The 22,500-nt window shown below is 40.4% G+C and overlaps 3 protein-coding genes across 4 annotated transcripts in view; all 3 read left to right on the top strand.

The window, feature by feature from the left end:
• The window catches only part of LOC138030101 (uncharacterized), a 239,501-nt gene that overhangs the window by 83,200 nt on the left and 133,801 nt on the right, over window positions 1-22,500 (top strand). The window lies entirely within an intron of this gene.
• Window positions 1-22,500, top strand: part of LOC138029485 (roundabout homolog 3-like) — a 47,386-nt gene that overhangs the window by 24,023 nt on the left and 863 nt on the right. The window contains exons 2-6 of the mRNA XM_068877208.1: window positions 9,161-9,550; window positions 12,324-12,563; window positions 13,341-13,577; window positions 14,043-14,131; window positions 17,267-17,325. Coding sequence (XP_068733309.1) covers window positions 9,161-9,550; window positions 12,324-12,563; window positions 13,341-13,577; window positions 14,043-14,131; window positions 17,267-17,325 — 1,015 coding nt within the window. The remainder of the gene's footprint in view (window positions 1-9,160; window positions 9,551-12,323; window positions 12,564-13,340; window positions 13,578-14,042; window positions 14,132-17,266; window positions 17,326-22,500) is intronic.
• The window catches only part of LOC138029486 (leucine-rich repeats and immunoglobulin-like domains protein 2), a 14,898-nt gene continuing 929 nt past the window's right edge, over window positions 8,532-22,500 (top strand). The window contains exons 1-7 of the mRNA XM_068877209.1: window positions 8,532-8,592; window positions 9,161-9,550; window positions 10,574-10,585; window positions 12,324-12,563; window positions 13,266-13,577; window positions 14,043-14,131; window positions 17,267-17,325. Of these exons, the coding sequence (XP_068733310.1) occupies window positions 8,532-8,592; window positions 9,161-9,550; window positions 10,574-10,585; window positions 12,324-12,563; window positions 13,266-13,577; window positions 14,043-14,131; window positions 17,267-17,325 (1,163 nt within the window). The remainder of the gene's footprint in view (window positions 8,593-9,160; window positions 9,551-10,573; window positions 10,586-12,323; window positions 12,564-13,265; window positions 13,578-14,042; window positions 14,132-17,266; window positions 17,326-22,500) is intronic.

Here is a 22,500-nt window from a genome sequence, read left to right as displayed (position 1 = left end):
CAATTGCATGGTTAGACCTACTTTACAAATTACATCGAACTGTATGAGGTGTGCCACCCGCCAGTTCAGATAGAAAATACTATAAATTAGTGTTCTCCAGCTTTCTTAGCTTGACTTCTCGTGGTTACAGCACAAGCTTCTTGTACAGGAACTTGCCAGCTTGGGTCTGGGTCGTCAGCGGCTCTTGCGCCTGGCACATTACTAATAATGAAATCATAAACAGCATCGGGAAGACACTGCGCTTCCACTTGGCCCTTGAGATAAGGTGTATCAACATCAATCTTTGCGATGGGGACTTTCCTTGCCGTATTGTCAATGAGCAGCATAACATTAAATTCGCCAGTAAACTGATCCTCAGACACAAGGTCCCTCTTTACTACAATTCCACTACAACCAGTATCTCTCAGGACATCAACAGGTTTCTCTCCAACTCTACCTTTCACGACAGGCATTTTACTTCTCACTCCAGTCAACGGTTCAACACAAGCACTACTCAACAATGGAATCTTCTTACCACAGGCTAACAGCAGCTTATCATCTTTAATACAGGCCTTAACTTCTTCATCAGTAGGTTTAACCTCAGGTGGCTGAACTAAACAACTGGCACTCACTTGACCACGCTGCACAGGGTTACCATCCTTACTTTGTCATCCTGATCTGCGTCCACCTGATCGACAGTTTCTAGCTTCATGTCCCTGCTTGCCACATAGGAAACACTTTCTTGTTAGGGTTGGGCAGTTGACGGCTTTATGACCTCGGGTGTTGCACTTAAAGCAATGCAGAGCTGGTGGATTAATCTGCATGTTCTTGGCCTCTTCCCTCTCAGGCTGCACTGTTGGCTTTCTGCTCGCTGAGCTGAACAAATGTTTACCATGAGCCTCCAAGTACTGGTCAGCGATCTTCGCAATCTTTGCTAGAGTCTCAGGTGCCCTTTCTCGCAGGTGAATTGCCAAATCCTTAGGGCAAGAGTCAATAAATTGTTCTTTCACGATCAAGTCCTTAAGACCATCAAAGGTTCGCGCAGTATTCGAAAGCTCTAGCCACCGTAACAGGTATCTGTCCAGTCGCACAATAAACTGCTCCGGACTTTCGTCAACTTCTGGTTTGGATGCTCTAAATTTTCGACGATAGCCGTCTTCGGTAAGGTCATATCTCTTCATTAACACAATCTTTACCCTGTCATAATCCTTAGCTGCATCCTCTGATAGACGTGAATACACTTCTAGTGCCCGTCCCGACAACAGAGCACTGAGCTTCGATGCCCATCCATCTTTTTTCCACTTAGCTGTCTCAGCAAATCCCTCGAACCTCTGCAAATACGCGTAAAAGTCGTCTTTGCCATCAACAAACGAGGGGAGTTTAGGTGCCTTGGCCCGATCTTCTCTGTCACCTCTTTCTGTAGTACGACCATCACCATTCATTGCTGCTATTCTAGCAAGTTCTAACTCATGTTCTCTCTTGGCAACCTCAGCAGCTTCCTTCTGTCTCATGAGGTCAGCTTCCTGTTGTAACTTCCTAATTTCTCTTTCCTGACGTCTCGCATCCCTTTCTTCGTCCTGTCGTCTGCGTCAAACTCTCGCGAAGCTTCTAGACAGTAACGCTAGTCACGCAATGCTATTTTTCGTAACACTATTTAAATACTTCGTCTTTCTCATTTCATTTCTCAACTAATTTTCTCCTATGTTTTTTGTATGATTTTAGCTAAATTCATTGAACTTCGAACGCACTTATTAATCTTTGATTACTCCTAGTCATAGGAAATAGTTACATGTATCCTTGCACAAGCAATGTGGTGTGCAGAGGCAAGGTATTATTTCACTGTCTTCCCTGAATTCTGATTCATTATAATTATTTTTTATGGCTTGGTATAAAAGGCCTTAGGTACGAAACATGTGACATTATTTGGTCATGAGACACCAGTCAAGGTATACCATTTCATGGGAAAAACAAGTGACAAATAACAAGTGAGAAAGCTTTGTATATCATGTCATAGGAATAGTTACAGTATATCCTTGCACCGGCAATGTGGTGTGCAGTGGCAAGGTTTGGTGAATAGATGGTATAAAAGGCTTCAGATACTAAGCATGTAACATTGTTTGGATATGAGACACCAATGAAGGTTTACGGTCACCATGTCATAGAAAATTTTGTATTCCACCAAACCTTGCCACTGCACACCACATCGCTTGTGAAAGGATATATGTAACTATAGCATACCCGGCCACTAGTGTAATCATTATATTAGTGGACACATTATTAATGTGTTTTACATGAAGTAGCATGAAGAACGAAGCATACAAAAATAAGGGGCCGGGTATAATAGACTTCGGGTGTCACAGGAATGCAGAGATCCATATCATTCATACCCCTTTCCTTATTATTAGTATTGTTTTAAATGGCCTTAATAACGTGACGTGAAATTACTAAGGGAGTACGTCTGCAAAAGTGAAGACTGTCCTTGCAGAGGGAGGGTTGGATGATGCGAATCTCAATTCAATGAATCAGCGATAAAACGTGTTATGAAAAAGCAAGGCTATTCTGTACAAAATTGAAGGCATATACTTTCAGGTTTAATATTATCAGTGAGGTGACCTACCGAAACTCCTTGGGCAATCTTTTGCTATTCGGTCTTGAATCTTCCCGCCCTTTTGCATAAATCTACATGTAGCTGTTCGACCATCCTTTGCTCCAAACGTTCGTTGAACTCCGTTTGCTTTTGGAAGAAGGCCTCTATTTCTGCCATGAATTCTTCATCGATTAATGCTGCTGGTGTTGTTCGTACAGTATCTCTTTCTCGAACACCGTCTCTGAACTCCCTGATCAGAATCCAGTACGTACAGCGGAAACCGGTCGCGTCGCCCACAAGTTAACTCGCCTACTCGTTCGAAGTTCATTCGCCTACACATGAAGTTAACTCACCTACACTAAGCCAACTCGAATAAGTTGTGCATACTTACATTTTTAGTTGGTTGTATCATAATATTAAACTTGAAAGAAATTAGTTGTCGTGTTTGTTGTTTCATCGACTGAAAATATCGCGCGGCGATTGGGAAGAGACCAACAGGCTGGTTCATGACATTCCACTCTATGTCTCAAGGCGCGAGACATGAAAATGTATTGCTAGGTTTCTCTGGTCGCCTTGGAATTAGTGGGAATCGTGGACTTGAAATAGGCATAGAACAAAGACCGAGCATTCAACGTTCATGACACTGGCGTGCGTGTTTGTGGCGGGGAGAGGGCAAAACGCGGAGCCCTACTCCATGGAGTACCCTATGGAATACCTAAATGGAGTACCCCTAACAATCATTTATTGGTCAAATTAAATACTTTATCAAAATGGTGAGGCATTTAGATGCACAGACCTTCATTTATTTCGAGCTTTCCAGCTCTCCTATTGTTACAGTTTGATGCAGTTTACGAATTGGCCGCCATCTTAGAAATCTCGTAGGTATTTCATGTATCCCGTTGGGTACAGTATTTAGACAAATATTCATACAAACCCATATACCCCTGTATGCCCATACAGACCTGTGTATGCCCATAAAAATACCCATGTATGCCCCTTTAATACACAGTATATACCCACACATGCCCATGTATGCCTCTGTAATGCCTATAGATACTCATATATGCCCCTTTATGCCCACATATGCCCATTTGTAATCTGATGAAATTACTATGTACAAATAAAGTTTTCCATTCCATTCCATAGGGGTATACAGCTGTATATGGGCATACACGGGCGGGTATGCAAGGGGTTCACGGTTTTTATGAATATTTGCCTAACAATACACTACAATAAGGGATACACGAAATACCTACGAAACTTCAAGATGGCGCCCAATTCGTGAACTGCACTGAACTGTAACAATCGGAGAGCTGGAAAGCTCAAAATAAATAAAGGTATGCGCATCTAAATGCTTCAAATTTTTGATAATGATTTTAAGGGGTACTCCATTTAGGTACTCTATAGGGTACTCCATGGAGTAGGGCTCCGCGTTTTGTCCTCTCCCTTTGTGGGGAACTACTGTAAAACTAAGGGCTGGTTCCCGAAGTTATGGCCTGCGTGGTCGTTGCCCTTTCTTTTGGATTTCTTCGATTCTTACTGCCATTTCACGCGCACAAATGTCAAGGAATCGCCGTATGAAACCTTGGTTGGCTGAAAACGGAAAGAAATAGGAAAAAGCACATCGCCCGCGCGAATTTCAAACCGTCGATAACCGATTGCATCGTCACAAAACCTCGTTTCCAGGGTCTTTGCGGCAGGGTGATTCAAAATGGCGACAATTGCACGCCCACGAATAGCAGTGGAGTTTTTGTTCATTAATATAACGATTATGTAAAAATTGAAAGCTTGCCACAGCACTATAACGTGTAACAAATATCATATGCACATAGAACGTATTCACAAATGGCGGCTAAGTAATTATGCTTTTGTCTTTATGCTAATCATTTTAATTAGCCTCGTAGACGCGAGCAAAATTAAAAAGAATTCTGTTCCAAAGTGAGGCTAGTTAGGATGATTACAATAATTTCTTGACCGCCATTTATGAATACGGTCTAATATGACAACAAAACGAAGCCGATAAAAATCACCATATTTGCTCCCAGGTAAATATGAATATTTAGTATAAATACACAGGTGATTACACAAAATCGCGCACTCTCATTGGCTCGCTATCTCGGATTTTCAGCCGATAATCACCTCGACGGACAAAATGGCTGCCAGTAGTCTTTTTGCCACTGTAAGTAAAGATGATTTCGCGTTGAACTGTTCTTTTTTTTTTCTTTTTTGAAATAATCACCTGTGTATTTATACTAAAACAATTATTCGCCTCTGGCTCAGTGATTATCGGTGAATATTCACCTCGACTTCGTCTCGGTGAATATTTAACAATTATTCCATGAGCGCGCGTTGGATATGAGATGGTAAATAGCCAACGTGGCGCGTAGCGCCGAGTTGGCTATAACCAGTCTCATATCCAACAAGCGTGAATGGAATAATTGTTTCCAAAAGTTTGGAAGAAAGGAAGAAAATCCTAGCGAAATCGAAAAAACTTGATGAAGATGCGATGTTGTGTAATACCTGGTGGTCAGACAGACGCAGGCTCATCACAAAGACATTTCTTATCTTTTTGCGTACTTCTAATGCACTAGTCAGTGGAAAGCCCCGCACCCCCATACCCGGGGAATAGCGGAGCATTAGACCGGGCCTGCCTTCTAAATGAAGCAAATTCCCCGCTATGCGGGGCAATTTCGTACGTCAAAACCAACCTTTTCTCCCCCGCTCCCGGGACAATACAGTACTTTCAAAATCATAAAGCACAATGTTGAGCAAAATTAATATACTTCAAGAATTGTAATACCTCAAATTAAACTTTGATAAACATGAAAATCAACAATGCAGTCCATTTCTCATAAAGCGAAAAATAATCTACCTTGAGTTACAGATTTGGCGTTCCAAACTTTACAATCTCTCCAAAAACAGTAATATTAATTGGCAATAAAAAATACCAGTTTCCTTAGTGTCAAACCCATTAAAATAGCAACGACATAAGTCCAAACATGTATTTGAACGTGCAACTCAATCTGACAGTATTCCAGTTATTTCCCCTCTATACTTAAGCATACCAAATCTAAAGTACAATCAACCGACTATAACGGTTCACTATCACAACAATTACTAAAGGACGTTCGCGCCAATTGTTTCTGCACATCCTTACTGCGCACGCAAATGCACACGCCACGTCATACACGAGCGCGCGCGCTGAGTACTAAAATAAGAAAGTATAGGGCAAAAGGCCATTGCTATAGCTTTGCCTTGTTTTAACGGTCTTGAACGTTCGGTGACCCCTATTTTTCTTTCCAGAAACGGATTTTATTTACAATTATCTCCACGTTGTCCAAACATGAACAAAAAATCAATGTGGGAAGTTAAAAAAAATTCAAGATTTCTGCTCACGGGACATCGAATCCTGCCATCTTGCGGCTGCAACGCGCGTGAAACTGTGGTCGCTAAACGCGAACTTGTTCATTAAGTAACCTCAACAGTTAACTTAATTTACTTGATGGGTCCATTTAAACAAAATTTGGTAGAGAACATTTCACTTCAAAGATGTAATTGCAATATTTTTGGGCTTACAGACACTGTGGGCTTATTCGCTAAAGAAGCCGGATTTTTCAGATTTAGGGTTGTCTCCCGGGCAAGTTCTCTCCAAATAAAAGTCGGTGACCCCCCATTTTTTTTATATTTCTGACATCACTAACTCATCGTCTTTCAATGGTAAAATTTGCAGAAAAAAGTCAATGTTGGAAAATTTCGCGCGAACGTCCTTAATAGGGATTACTTTTGGTAGAAAGTCTATATGGGGGATTCTCTCTCTTGAAATAACCCTTCATCAGTAACACATTTTGAAACTACTCTGAAAACTGTAGCAAAGAAAATAAAAAATCTAGCGAATTGCAGCAGACCTTTGTAAGAGTCCTCGGTAGGAACTTGCATGTTCCACCATTACGCAGACCGTGGTAATGTAGAAACTCAAAGAGACGAAACTCATAGGTGGTAACATTTACAAGCTTCATCTCACAAAATCATAAAGTAAATGTCACTGTCAGCTTCTACGCGTACGTTCGCGTTGCATTCAAATGGGAATACTGAGACAAAAGGTCAACGCTATAAATAAATCGCTAATCAAGCATGACTATAATCTTTGTCTGATTGCACTACAAGAAATGATGATACTTACTTTTGCGTGCCTATTCAAGGTCCCCGCTCGACGATACTTGCACATAATGCTGTCGAAAACCCCGCATACCGTGGGAAAAGTGACAGTCCAAATCCGCTGAAATCCCCCGCTAATGCCTCGCATTACCCGGGTGTGGGGGTGCGGGGCTTTCCACTCACTAGTGCATAAGCTTCGAAATTGATCCAGACTTTCCCCAAAAACGTTTTTCTTGTGCTTTATACCAAGAGAAATTTCGATTTCTGGCGTAAAAAAATTTAGCTCAGCAATGTTTAGCGCAATCATTTACCATATATGGTCAAACTAAGGTATATGAGCTGATAACCGAGATTGAGTGAACCAATCAGAGCATGAGAATTGCATTATCCGAGATTGAGAGTTTAATAATCACCGATAATCACTTTGCCTTCGGCGAATAATTGTTATTTATAGCACGGAAATTTGCAAATTTACAAGAAAGTCACTTTCAGGCAATTCATTCCTTTTTTCTACCATTGCAAAAGAGACTAAATAAAATGCAAATGTATGTATTTTGATTCTTTGAAAGTCAGTTCAAACAATACTGCAAATTATTGGCTTTGCGACATGTTTGCTAGCATTTGCAGTTGAGGTCAGACTGCTATCTTTGCGGTGAAGCAATTTTGAGCAAATATGTGGAAGCGTTTAAAGATTTGCATAGCACACAAATGCCAAGCAAATAATTACATTATCTTAAAAATTTGCACGCAAATTCCTACAAAGAAACATAAAAGTTTACGCAGACTTTACCTGTCAAGCCAAATTGAAAGCAAATTTAAGCCCAGTTTACACTACAGACAATTTTCGGCACGGCTCGTGTGAAATTGGCATGGGTGCCTAAAAAGAGCTCGGCAAACTTTGTTTACACTACACCATTTTTACCGTATCAAAAACACCGTGCCAAATTTTTTGGGCCCGGGTAAGTTCTCTTGTAGACATGCGCAGTTCAATTATAATCAAGAACGTCCGCGTGATTTTGGTGGAGAATGAGCAGCCATCTTAAAAAATACACAAAAAAACCGCAAGCCTATATGAATTAAAGCTCAAATTTGGCCCTTTAAAGTGTTTACACTATCTGTTCTAGCCGAACCGTGCCTATTTTTTCAGCACCCGTACCATTTTTACCCGTGCTCAGACTACCGCGCCGAACGTCCCAGCACGGGTAAGAATTTTGGTTCGGCACGGATGAAATTTGGTACTGACAGGTTGTTCACACAATTTTATCCGAGCCGAACCTTTTTTTTGCGACCCGTGCCAATTTCACCCGAGCCGTGCCAGGGCTTAAGAGCCCTAAATTTGCCACACATTTCCTCAGATCGCAAACTCGAGTAAATCCATTTTTTCGTCCAGCGTAGTGCAAGCCGTCCTTTCAACCGAACAACACGTGGCTAACAGCCAAAGAATGTAGTCCAGTTAGATAAAAGGTCCCGAGTTCCGAGGCTTCTACATCTGGCCGTTGTTGTTCGAAGGGTGGATAGTGCTATACACTGGATAAATCGCTTTTCACTGGAACTAACTCAATTGGTTTTGCTAGTATTTATCCGCCCTCTGTTTGTGATTTATCCGGTAGATAGCGTTGTTCAGCTATTGAACGGAGACCTAGTGAAGATCAAACAAAACTGAATACAAATGACCATGAAATACAAAAATGCCGAGATCCTGTTGCAAAAGTGATTTGCCTCCGATGTAGTCAGACATTCCATAGATACTTATCTTATGGCCTAGGCGAAGTGGTGTTAGGTAGGAATCATAGTGAAAATCCAAAACGCTATGGCCCCAGTCCAACTAGATAAAAGGTCCAGAGTTCAGAGGCCTCTACATGTGACCCCAGGTATTCGAAGGGTGGATAGCGCTATCCAATGGATAAATTCCTTTTCACTGGAACTAACTCAATTGGTTTTGTAGCATAACTTCCCAAAACCCTATTTGAGTTCAGCCAGTGACAGATACTAACCCGTTGGAGGTCTCAAACTTCACCAAGGCTCACTAAAGAAACTATAAAATGCATTCCAGAGCTGGCACTTCTGTATATTTATCATCAGATTTATCCCATGGTGACAATTTAAAACAGACCGATTATTAATTTTTGTAACAGTCATATTTTTACGTATTGCACAACGTACCTCTGCACACGATCATTTCTTAGGCAATATTCTGTAATCAATAAAAGTTATTGAAAAGCCTAATTCCGGCATAGCAACTTCAATGGCACATTTGTGAGCGCTTGCAGTTTTTGCAAAGAAATAAAGCTTGAAGGCGGACTATAAGATTTCGGTTTCTTCCAGGGCATTTGAATTCATAATAACAGGCAAACAAACTTGCTCCATTTCAGATGATAGTGGGAGACCCTTTAAAGCTTCGGCGCGGAAATAAGTGTGAATGTTCCTTTTGTTTTTCAGATGGTAACAGTATAACTTGGTATGAGCCTCTCCCGATTCAAACCATTCAAGATGCTAGCCGGTTGGATCACTCAAGTTACACAAAACTTCTTAAAAGAGCCAATAATGCATCTCTGAGCTGGAACTTCAGTTTATCGTCTGATTTGATCTTTGATAGTTTAACTTTTAGCTTTGAAGGGGTCGCCATAGCAGGAGTTCGGTCTTCCGGACGAGGGGTACTACCACGTTTTCAAGACAAATATAAAATAAGCTGGATATCCTTCCAAAGATTTACACTGGTAATCCTCAATGTAACAATAAAGGACAACGGTACATTTTCTTGTGAAGTTTATGCAGCAAAAGGAGTTGCCACTTTTAGATGGAAGAGTAACGTTCAAGCTTATGTTGTTGGTAAGAAAAGAACCAACGATTCAAGAGATGCGGGATTGTTTGTGACATTCCAAAGCTTGTTTTGTTTCGTGTAATAAGTACACCTATTAAATCATGCAATTTAAGACCGCAAAAAAACAAGAAAACGTTTTCTACTACCGTTTGCAAAAGGGTAACCCTTCCTTGTATCTACGATTTGGACTACTTTTCAAGGGTCAGATTCGTAGGAGCTGTACAAAACATGGACCCGCGCTCGGTGGACTCACGTAATCAAAGATTAAGCCATTGCATTCCTTTCCTTGGTCGTAAATCAAATCTAAACTGGATTTTCAGACTTTTTAAAACCGATAAGGCCTTCCTTTTTTCTTTCTCCGTTTACCGCCAACCCATATTTTTGAGTTAAAAAAAAGGAATTTTACTTCCCGATTTGATGTTTAAAAGCATTCGTGACTTCGAAACCGTTTTGCTCCATTTTGTTAACAAAACTGAGAATAGTAGCAGCGCATTCGGGTCGCTCTTTACGATGCGTACTTCCTTTAGCAATTCATCCATTAGTTTCCTTTGGTCTCCAAATTCCGTGTCGAGAATTTTCCATGCCTGCACGATCGTTTCACTGGGCCTGATCTGTTCTGTCCACGAATTTTTCGGAGTGCTTTCCTGAGTCTTTGTAGTTGTACGTCTTTGCCTCGGCCGTATCAGATTCGTTCTTCCACCGTCGTTGCGTGAGATTTCCTACTACCATCTAATGTGGGAAGTGACAGTTTTTTCCGGACTATGATTTACGTTCTTTTGTGAACTCAAACATGAGCTATTTTTGTTAATGATAATGTCATAGGTTTTAGTTTGGTTTTGCCAGGGTCGATTTTCAATTACGGTCTTCTTTTCATAAGTGGCAAACTACCGTGAAACTTCGAAAGTTGGCTTTCACTTTATCACCAGCTTCTTAATTGTTAGTCACTTCGTCATTTGTCATCAGTCCTGCCTCAATCAATTCTTTCTTGTCGTTTTTTCACACTTGTAAATTTCATCTCCATTTCTTTGCAGACGTTTTCAAAGGTAACTAGCCTAGCTTCAACTTCGTACAGCACATCAAATTCACACAGTAAAGTTATTACATTCTCTTTTTGCAATTATCGTAGGTATGTCTAACTTTGGAGACAGTCTCTTTTGCTAAGGAGTTAATGTAGATAACTTGAGGGTTCGTTGGAAAAGCTGCGAGATTCAACGACGATGAATTCACTTGAAAACGAATGTCTGCTTAAAAACAAAAACACTTATCTTGCTTGCTTCGCCTCCAAAATTAACTGACTATGTGGAAGTCGTCTCTAAATTTTTAAACTATGTGACTTTATGTAAACTCCAGCTTCGGTGAATTTTAATAATCGAAGACTACATACGAAACATTTTACCTTTTAGCTGACAGATTTGTGCCAACTTCTAGTTTTTTCCTAAGGTCTTGAGCCTTCTCCTGTCTTTTTTGAGCTTTCTGCAATCGACCTTGACTACTGGTCGGTGGTTCGTGAGCCGTTAACTTAAGGATGGCGTCGCTGAATGCTTCTATGTACTGCTCTTCTATTCCCAGAATTCTTGATTGTCTTTTTGTAGCTTTCTGCAATCGACCTTGACTACTGGTCGGTGGTTCCTGAGCCGTTAACTTAAGATTTGGACGAAACCGACGTTATTATTGAACTATGTATATCTATATAGGCAAGTTAAGCAAAATAATACTATACTTTGCAGAGAATTTTAAAGATAACGAAAATTGGCACTAACTTACAGGCTTCTCTACGCAATTGCTAAGATTGCGTCCATAACTGCGAGGATCATAGCTTTACTTGATTTCATATCCGTAGTTTAGTATATGATTCATTTCATATATCATTTCGTTCATTGATTCATTAATTACTTACCAATCTGTTGTGCGATTTCTTGTCCCCATTGTAAAGTCCTCTGTTCCGCGCGCCTGGGAAGGCCTGAGGCAAACTTACGTACTTTTTTTCAAAAAAGAAAGTCATGGGATTGGTTACTGTATGTGCGAATCAGGAAGGAGGAGACTTGTTAAATTACCTTGTTTAATCTTTTAAGAGAAATTGTAAATATTTGCCTGGACAGATTTTCAGTTTCAACTTGACAATCTTACACAGGACAGGCTTTCTGTCCGCGAGGGTGGAGAAGCTGTCAAAACTAACTCGCTACTAGTTTCTGCCCCTTGGTACCCCACTTTTTCCTGTAACTTGAAAATATATGTATATATATTTTTTTAATAACAGGTAGACCCAAAATTAGGAAACGCGACGACGGTAAACGGAGAAAAAGGAAGACGGCCGGAAAATACAGATAATTAATGACTAATTAAATGTTAAGGAAAACGTAACTGCTGCAATCGAGTCATCTAGAGTGCATGAACTACATATGTTTCGTTGGAGAGGAATCTTTCAGCTAAAAATGGTGATGGGTGGCTAGCTTACAAGCTGCCTCAAAGTGACAGACATGGAGAATAAAGGAAAAACATGTCCTATGAAGTTTTGAGAATTTCAGTTTACAATTTTCCTTAAATTAGCAAGATTTTCATCTTTGTAAATGGACAATAATTTGACTTGAGATCTCTTTTTATCAAGGAGGAGTCCTTGAACAGTGGATAGCGTGATCCACTGGGATCTAAATGTTTAGATCTCGGTCAGCAGTATAAGGGAGTCCAATCAGGGATCTGTGTTGAGGGTCAAAAAATTTAGGTACAAATTCCGAAAATGTTTTCAAGTCTCATTTAAACAATTGCCATCAATTTGACTTGCAGATCCTCCAAGTAACATTGTCGCCTCAAATAACCAAATAGTAACAGCACCTGCTGAGTTGACTTTGGAGTGTTCAGCTGATGGGAGCCCAAAACCAGCAATAACCTGGACGAGACTCTCCGATAACACTCAAGTCACCATGCCTTTGAATATCAGCAGTAAACTTTATGGAGGACACTACAGATGTACGGCTGACAATGGTCTTGGAACTTTGACAAAGGATGTCTTCGTTAATGTTCTGTGTGAGTGATATCGTTATTTGTTCTCCCAATGCGTGAGCGGGCGGCATTTAACAATTAGTGTAATCTAATTGATTCGGGGAGCGGATGGAATTTTGTCATCGAGCTCGCTCAAAAGCGAGCAATCCAGTGCTAAGTCGCGTGATCACATTACTCGCTACAAAGCGTTGCTTTTTTCCATACACGAAATAAAGATAGTTATCTTCATATTATGGTATGAAAATGTTTTGATGAAGCCTCTCTCTGTCATTTACTTTTTTCCTATTTTCTTAATTAAAGGCCCAGATTGTTATTGTTTTTTGATCATTTCGTTGGGTTTAGAAAAATTAAGATATTCTCCAGTCTAGGTCCGTCCGTATTGAGGAAAACTGTGAGCTGAGAGGAAATAAGACCTATGCCAACGTTTTTTTTTTTTTTTTTTTTTACCAATACGGACCTCTCGACTGGTAATAATATATGAGTGGAGGTACAGAGTCCATTTAAAGAAAGCTAGTTAGCGATAATGCCTATTAGAATGAATGACTATAAGTATATGGTTCTGAGAAGTTAGTGGCGAAAGAAATACATGTGTAGTAACTTGCTGTGTGGGAAGGGTGCACGTAGATCTTAGTTCAACTTTACAGTTTATTTGTTGTTTCATTTCATTGATGACAGTTCCCTCAGTGATTCCAATTGTAATCACTGGCAAAACGTGCTGTCTGTGAGGGCTGAAGAAAGAAATAGACAGTTTAAGTTCATCCTTACAGTGTATCTTAAAGCTGTTTGCTTTCATTCTTGCAGTTCGTCCAAAAGTTACGCTTCCAAGTAAATTCTATATTGCCCGAGAGCAGACTGCATCGCTCCAGTGCACAGTGGAAGGAAATCCAACACCTGCAATTAGTTGGACTCCTTGTGATTTTCCCAGTATTGGCTGTGACAAACAGCAACTTAATATTTCAAAAGTGCAGACTTCGCGTGCTAACTACACCTGTACAGCAACCAATTATCTGGGAAGTGATTCACAAACCGCAGGTCTTTGTGAGTATCACTTCTGGGTAATTCTATAGGAATTAAAAATAAACATAAAAAGATACAAAATGAAAACTACGCCAATCACATTGTGTACCCTCTGCATCAAATTTGTTTTGGTATTTTAGTTGTAGCCATGTATGGGAGCGGTTGCTCATCATCCGCAGAGAGCAACTGGTACCCACAGTTTGAATGATATTTCCTGAGACCTGGTTAGCTTTCGATTTATTTCCCTCTTGTTTTACTGCCTGAGAGAACTCTAATATAATTTTATTTGAGAATGAGCTTAAAGAATAACTTTTATATAACATACAACAAGCCCAGAAGTTTTTTCTTGTCAGATAGATATTAAAATTGATGACCATTTCAGTCCAAACATTCAGTGTCTCAGCTGGTATCCAATGTATAGTTGTCTTATATTTAAAGCAACTGTAGAAGTTTCTTTTGACTTGGCTTTTCTCGATTTTATCACAGTTATCGGAGGGTGTAAGATTTACTTAAGCATCAGCACAAGTGAAGAATGTGAAAACAAAGATTCTGTTTGGGAGACACTACAGAATGAGGTAATAACGTTTACTTTTATAATCTTTGGAATTGAGTTAAACAAACGTTACCATGATGTGTATAAGGATTGTCAACCATAGTTTTTATATATCGTAATTTACCCAATTATCGCGGTCTCACTCAGAAGGTGGACATGCGAACTTTTTAATATGATAGTCAGCCGAAACGTTCTGGAAAAGAACTGAGTTGAGAGTTTCAATCTGCTCCTTGAAGTTGCCCCGCCCTTGCAAACCCAAGTATACTTTTTGGGCGAGGAGTTCGATTTACCAGCATTTCTTCCAAAAATAATAATGAAAAGATAGAAAGAAGAAAAGAAAAGAAAAGAAAAGAAAGGCAAGACATTCTTCAGAAGAAGCATATGGAAAAAGGGTCTTGGAGCAGGTTGACATAGGTGGAACTTGCATAACACGATTTGTCAACCTCTAACCCAGCCTTTGTTAATCAATCATTTCATACAGGTAGACACCCATCGGCTTAGAAAACAGAAAGCATAACACCACTTTTTAAAGGTGGCTCGTAGGCAACAGACTGTGATTATTATCGAATTTTTCCTGCAAGCGAGGTCTCATAGGACAGCCTCAATTCGCGTATTCCAAGATTTTTTTTAACAGCTATGCCTCTACTCGAAGAAGTACATTTACAGACGATTTCCATTGAGCAGTGTCGTAAGTCTTCTTGTCGTTTCCTTAATGAAATAAAGCCTTTGATGTAATTGAACACGACGTCTTGCCCTCTATGCACGAAGCTCACGGTGCGAAAGAGACCGAACTTCAGTGATTTATTAGTTACCTTTCCGAGTTTCTCGTCTACAAGTATGCTAGGTTAAATTTGTTGGGCCTTTCTTATGGCGTCCCACAGTGGACATTTTTGGAATGAACTTTACAGAGGTATTTGAATTATTTTTGGTTTTGAAGTGCAAGAATCGTTATCGTAAAACAACTACATGTCTTGTGTTGCTTCAAGGGTTTATCCCGCACTTAGTGTTTTGAACAGAAGGTCATCTTTTCTCAGTCTTTCTATTTTACTGAAGATATACAAAATAACAATTTTTCCCTATTTTAGACTATTTTTGCACTAAATGAGAATTTTACAGCAAGACGTTGAGGAAATTTTATTCTAGAGGCTGCAAAATAAAGCTACATATCATGATAATTATAAGAACAAGTCACTGAGAGTGTTAACGCTACTTCATCAACAAGCGTTGTTATATGGGGTGCAGCTACTTTATAGAATTTCCAACGATCATAATTGCCTTTGGCAACTGCAAGGTTACTTTGTATTACGATGTGAACTTCGAAATAAGACCCTGGAAGACACCAATCAACCCTGTCTGTCAAGAGTGCCCAAACTTCTATTGGCCAATCCACATTCCAATAAGCTCAGGAAAGGAGTGGAAGGACCTTCCCAAAGTACGCCACGCCTCTGATACTCTGAGAACCTTGTAAAACAAACAACAAAAAATACACAGAAGGCATCTTTTTGTCTGTGGTACTTGATGCTGTTGCGACGATCGTCGTCTCAAACTCGCAAACTCTTGGTGTCCAAACACTTGTCGTGTCGATATAGGTTGCAGGAGCAATACAGTTATTGGTGGGTCTTCTCTTGAGAATGTTTCCATAATATCTTTCCGATTAAAGGGTTCACTGCAGGGTTCACGATGCCCTTTCTTGTGTCTTGTCAAGTTTTCTTTCTGAGTGAAATGACCTGAAATGTTCTTCAGAAGTATTCCAGATGAAAGCCTTCCAGTTGTCTAACAGGATGTTAGTCTTAATTGGCTGAAGTTTGATGTTATTGTGACGTTACAAGGGCGTTTCCGAACGTGCTGACACAGCTCATTGCGTTGTTTACGGCAGTGGTGCCTGGTCACGATTCGGCGGGATTCCTCGTATTTACGCAGTCAATAGGCCACTCACTGTACAGTTGTTTGCTGAGCAACCTAGCTTATGAATGGCTGCGAGGCTGCCGGGTGACCTTGCATTGATACAGCCCTCACTGCTTTTGAATTGTGTTGTTGTAATTCTACTGAGTCCGTATTAACATTACAGAAGCACGAAGGTTTATATCAAAATAGGGTCACCAGCAGCCTCGCTCCCATGCTTAGGCCAGGTAACTTCGATACAACTCGAGACGGTTATGTTGGGATTAGGACGATCCCCGTATTTGAAAACTAACCGTGATCTTCCTTTGACATTTCCAGGCGTATTCGTCTTTGTATTGTGGTTAGGTTTAAGGTCTAGGTTTAGCGTTCCTCGATGGGTGAACGTCTTATCCACGTTCCACCAAAGTCCACCCGCCGGAGAATTCTAATTCCACGTAGCTCTATCAGAATACATCATTTGTGCACTCAAGTCGTGTACTTTGTTTAAAGCTGTCGTAGTTCCGGTCATTGACAGAACATAACCACCACTGTCATTCCTGTTGAAGATCAGCAACAGGGTCAACAGAAACTTATAGGTGCCCCGGCATGATAATGTTTTCCACCACATCAGTATTAAGTATACGTTTTTCCTCCTGGCGCAAAGTACATTAGTAATTATTTCTCCATGTTGTGGGTGTTGCTTATCCTTGTGAAAATTCTGATCGATGTAAAATGTAAGAGCTTTGAGTAGCTTTTGGGTACATCTCAACATAAGTCCAGGATAAACGCTAATAAGACGCACGAGGATTTCAATAAGCATCACGAAGTTTCCCCTTGCTCTTCTCTCCAACTTCAACATCACCCGTTTCTCAGAATAAAGAAAATTAATGTCACTAAATGTCCCCCGATTATGCTGATCCTCAAATAATGATTAACAGCTGCTTTTATCCTAAGCATAAAACGGTAAAAGCGAACGATAAAAAAGATATAATCCGACGTTTCGGAGTAGTCATGACTCCATTATGAAAGAAAAATTATATCAGATAATGCAAATTACAGCATTTAACGCGTTTCTTGGCCCGAAGAATCAACAAGGTGCGAAACCAAATATCAAAGTGCAATCAGAATCCATCCGTGCGAAAGTATTGTTATAATCTTCGTACCTCTGTTAATTCTTCGCGCCAAAAATTGCTTTAAATGCTGTAATCTGTGTGGTTAATCTGTATTGTAAGTCTGTAATGTAATCTTAATGTAATCTGTGTGGTTATTATGCTAGTTGGCCAAGACCTTCGCCAATACTCAAAGTTACATTGGTGCAGAAGTAATAGCAGTAAGGTAAGGGAATGGTGTGATTATAATAATTTGCGTATAAAAATTTACGTTGTTTGAATGTCCTTGGACAATTAGCCTTGAGATGCAAAAAACCAAGGATTACCTCAGACTACACTAGGACTGTAGTTTGTAATTATGATTAGTATTCTTAACAAGGGTGTTAATTGTGTCGAACTACGAATGTTCATATAAGCGGTAGAAATGTCTTGAAACTACGCTGATGACGAATAAAAATTGAACCTTCAACTCTGCTAGAAGCTTGATCAGAATGAATTTGGTCAGATCCCTTTTATCTTTCTAATATCTTAAAATTATAAATTATACGGTAAGCAACACACGCAGGGGCGGATCTAGGGAAAGAGTGCAGGGGGTGCGCAACCCCACCTCCCCTTCCCCCTGAGATGACATGCGTCTTTCTAATACAACTGGTATTCAGCAAAAAAAAAAAAAAAAAGACTTCACCAGTCAGTTACGCCATTTCTTAGTGGTGCACCCCCTCCTTAGAAAACTCCTGGAACCGCCCCTGACACGGTTCTACACAACTACAACTCACTATATATTAATTTAGTATATACTCACTCGGTGATATGGGTGTTTGAGCATTATTCACTTGCAGCGTACGGAGTAAATAATGCATGATCCAAACAAACAAAACGGCTGGCGTAAACTCGCCAGTATTTCTGAATCGGAAATATTGAGAATACGAGAGGATGCTGTGCTACAGAATACAAAGAGGACCACAAAATTTGGCCTGAACGTTTTCAAAGGTAAGAGAAGAGTTCATACTTTTGCCAACCAGTGTTTGACTTCCTTTTTTTCAGACATTATTGCTTAAAATTAAACAATCTTCACGCAAGCACAAAAGTTTTGTGTTATCAACGGAGTTGATAATGTAAATTGACCACCGTACAGGGATTCTAAAAGCTGACGTTTCGAACATTACCCTTCGACAGAACGAATCGAGGAATTATGGATTGTGTGTAGTTTTTATAGTAGAGTAGAAGCTACGCTATTGGTGGTAACATGGCAACGTGAGAAACAGGAATACATTAGTTAAATGAAAAGCGTTCTTTAATACCGCGGGGATTAACGGTGCCGATTTGGAAGATGAATTTTTGCTCCAGATTCTTGCGGCTTTCTGTCGTACCTAGATGTAGGGAAAAGCCGCAGATAGCCATGTGTAGTTTGGAGTGGTTGGCGAGATTAAAATGACGAGCGACTGGCTTAGATGCATCTTTGTTATTCTTCTCAACATTACGAAGGTGTTCGCGAAATCGGTCGCCAAGTCGTCTACATGTCTCGCCAATGCATAATTTATTACATAACGTCCAGGTTATGCAAGAAATTATATTTGCGGAGGTACAAGTGAAACGATCGGTGAACTTAACAGATCGCTTAAGTCCTGATATTTTGCCAGTGTTTAGAGTGAAAGGGCAATTTTGCATCGTGAGTGCGCGCATTTGAAAGTGCTGGGTTGCTCATTAGTTTCGAGTTCGCTTTTAACTGAAAAGTTTGCCACATTTTTGTCACATTTGAATGAAATTCGTGGAGGTTGAGAAAAGATTCTACCAGTCTCGGGATCATTTTGGAGTAATTTAATGTTATTGAGAATGATACTTTTGACTGCGTGATTATGAGCATAGGAAGTGAGGGTAAATGGATTCTGTCATTCTTATGCTTTTGTGACTTCTGTAGTGCTGACTGCCGATCAAATGGTTGGGCACGATGATGGCCCACTTTGACCACAGAGACAGGATAGCCACGTTTTTCGTATAACGGGCACATCTCTTCTGATTTGCTGGAAAAATGGGAGTCATCACTACATAGACGTCGAAGTCTAAGAAATTGAGAATAAGGAATGGAGTTATTGACATGTGATGGATGTGACGATGAATACAACAAATAACTGAGGGAATCTGTAGGTTTGTGGTGCACACTGGTACATAGCACGTTCCACTGATAGAAACTTTGATATCTAGGAAAGCCAATGAAGTTTCCGAAATTTCTTAGGTATATTTAAGAGCCGGATGAAAGGAATTGACGAAGGGTATAAATTGACCGAGTTCTTCTTTCCTGGATGAAATAGTACCGATGCAGTCGTCAATATAGCGGCCGTAGAGTTCAGGTTTGGTGCCGTTGTACTAATTAAAAAATTGGTGTTCAACCAATATCCTACAAAAAGATTGGCATAGCTACAACTCTGGTCAAACCTCTTGGGACAATTCGCGCTTTTCCCCCTCACCCCATTACAACGTTGATTTTTCACCGGGTCCAAAATCAAGATCCGTTCATCGATCGCTGGCATGTTTCAACATTGTCTGGGGGGAAGGGGGGGGGGGGGGGCGCGAAAAAGGCAGCGAAAGAAGAACAAACGTTGCTCGTATAACGATGGAAGCATGTACAGTAAATTCTCTACTTTTCGCCCAAAATTTGACAAGTGTCCCGAAGTGTTTTGACCCGGATTGTAGGTCCCATTCTTGTGCCCATCGCTACACCATTAATTTGTTTGTAATACTTGCCGGCGAATAAAAAACAGTTAAGCGTTAAAACTAGTTCGGCAAGGCGGAGGAGCGTTTCCGAGCTAGGTTCTTTGACAGTGCATCACCACCCCTCGAACTTCATGCATCTACTTTTTACCCAAAATTCACAAAGAAAACAATCCAGGTCGCCCTATAGTATCCACATGTAGTTGCCCTACCGAACTCATTTCTAGCTACTTAGAAGAATTATGACGCCTATCGTCAAATCTTTGCCATCACACATTAAAGACAGTACACACGCACTACAAATTTTCCGCGATTTCAATTTCTTCGGCCAAGACAAGCTTATTTTCAGCATGGACATTACATCTCTTTATTATATGGCTTGTGTTTGAAGCCGATATAAGGCGCGCTCTGATTGGCTAATTGTGACTGAATTGTAGGGCATTATTCTCCCGTAATGCCCACGAACCGATTACGGGCTTCCTCGGTCCGTACTGCCACGACCTTGGGCCAATATTCCCCAGTACGGCCCTCGCGCTCGGTTTGTAAGAAGTTAATACACAGTCATTGCCAATAGGGAAGGTCTTCAAGCACTTAAACACTTTTTCGATCAACGCACTGTCAAAGAACCAAGCTCGGAATCGCTACTCCGCCTAGTCGAACTAGTTTTAACTCTCAATTGTTTTACATTCGCAGGCAGCTATTACAAACAAATTAATGGTATAGCAATGGGCACACGAATGGGACCTAGCTATGCCAATCTCTTTGTAGGATATGTTGAACACCAATTTTTAATCAGCACAACGGCCCCAAACCTGAACTCTACGGCCGCTACATTGACGATTGCATCGGCGCTACTTTATCCAGAAGACAAGAACTCGATCAATCTTTAATCTCCGTCAATTCCTTTCATCCGGCTCTTAAATATACCTGGGAAATTTCGGAACCTTCATTGGCTTTCCTGGATATCAAAGTTTCTACCAACAGTTTATGTACCAGTGTGCACTACAAACCTACAGATTCTCAGTCATTTGTTGTATTCGTCGTCACATCCATCACATGTCATGAACTCCATTCCTTGTTCTCAATTTCTTAGACTTCGACGTCTATGTAGTGATGACTCCGATTTTTCCTGCGAATCAGAGGAGATGTGCCCGTTTTACGAAAAACGGGGCTATCCTGTCTCTGTGGTCAAAGAGGGCCATCATCGTGCCCAACGATTTGATCGACAGTCAGCACTACAAACGCCACAAAAGGATAAAATTGACAAAATTCCATTCACCCTCACTTTCCATCCTCACGCAGTCCATAATCACGCAGTCAAAAGTATAATTCTTAATAACTTTAAATTACTCCAAAATTATGCCGAGACTGCTAGAATCTTTTCGCAAGCTCCACTAATTTCTTTCAAACGTGACAAAAAAAGTAGGGAAGCGCACTCAAAACTAACGAACAACCCGACACTTACAAATGCGAGTGCTCAAGATGAAAAACCTGTCCTTTAACTCTTAACACAATCACAAAAACTGGAACTAAGAGATCTGTTAAGATCACCGATCGTTTCACATGTACCTCCGCAAATGCCATTTATTGCATAACCTGTACGTTATGCAAGAAATTATACATTGGCGAGACATGTAGACGACTAGGCGACCGATTCCGTGAACACGTTCGTGACGTTGAGAAGAATGACAAAATTGCATCTAAGCCAACCGCGCGTGATTTTAATCTCCCTAACCACTCCAAACTACACATGGCTATCTGCGGCCTTTCCCTACATCTAGGTACGACGGAAAGCCGCAAGAATCTAGAAGAAAAATTCATCTTCCAAATCGGTACCATTGATCCCTACGGTATTAACGAACGCTTTTCATTTAACTAATGTATTCCTTTTTCTCACGTTGCCATGTTACCACCAATAGCGTAGCTCCTACTCTACTATAAAAAGTACACAAAACCCATAACTCCTCGATTCGCTCTGACGAAGGGCTAAAGCTTGAAACGTCAGCTTTTAGAATCCCTGTACGGTGGTCAATTTACATTATCAACTCCGTTGATAAAGCCAAAATTTTTGTGTACTACTTCCCCACCGACGCAGCACCACAGTTTCTTTAGAAACTACCCCCTTTATTCACACCAACAATTTATTTTTACTTGGAGTAATTCTCTTTTGTAGGGCTCGTCGCCCAGCAAAACGAATTTGTTACTGAAATCAAGGAATAAAAGAAGTTTAAGAAAGTCCTACATGGCTGCAAGGAAACGACACGAGTCATTTTACAAAAAAACAACACTCACCTCAATTTTAGAGCCGCCATTTCATGTCGATCCTTTATCAACTGTACTTCCTATCTCCATTTCAAATAAACCTCCAAAACTTTGATCGAACGGTAAAAATGTTTTAACAAGCAGACTTTCCATTTAGATTGCTGATTTAAACGGTTTTAAATTACCATTTTGCCGTTCTTGACGAGGATTTTAACGAGGGCTATTTAGATTTGCCATGTTTGAAGCCAGGCTTGAAGCTCCTGTGCATTTTTTTCTTCTTGCACATTTTCCACGCATGACTTGAGATGTCAGTTAAATCGACTTTGGATGGTTTTTATTTTCTGCAAATGTTGTTGAGATCACTTCGCGAGTATATACTAAACAACTATTCTTTTCAATCGCGGTGGATGTTGGTAAATATTCTGCCACT

The sequence above is a fragment of the Montipora capricornis genome, chromosome 13, assembly GCF_036669925.1.
Source record: "Montipora capricornis isolate CH-2021 chromosome 13, ASM3666992v2, whole genome shotgun sequence".
NCBI classification, from domain to species: domain Eukaryota; kingdom Metazoa; phylum Cnidaria; class Anthozoa; order Scleractinia; family Acroporidae; genus Montipora; species Montipora capricornis.
This window is presented reverse-complemented; position numbering and strand designations above follow the sequence as displayed.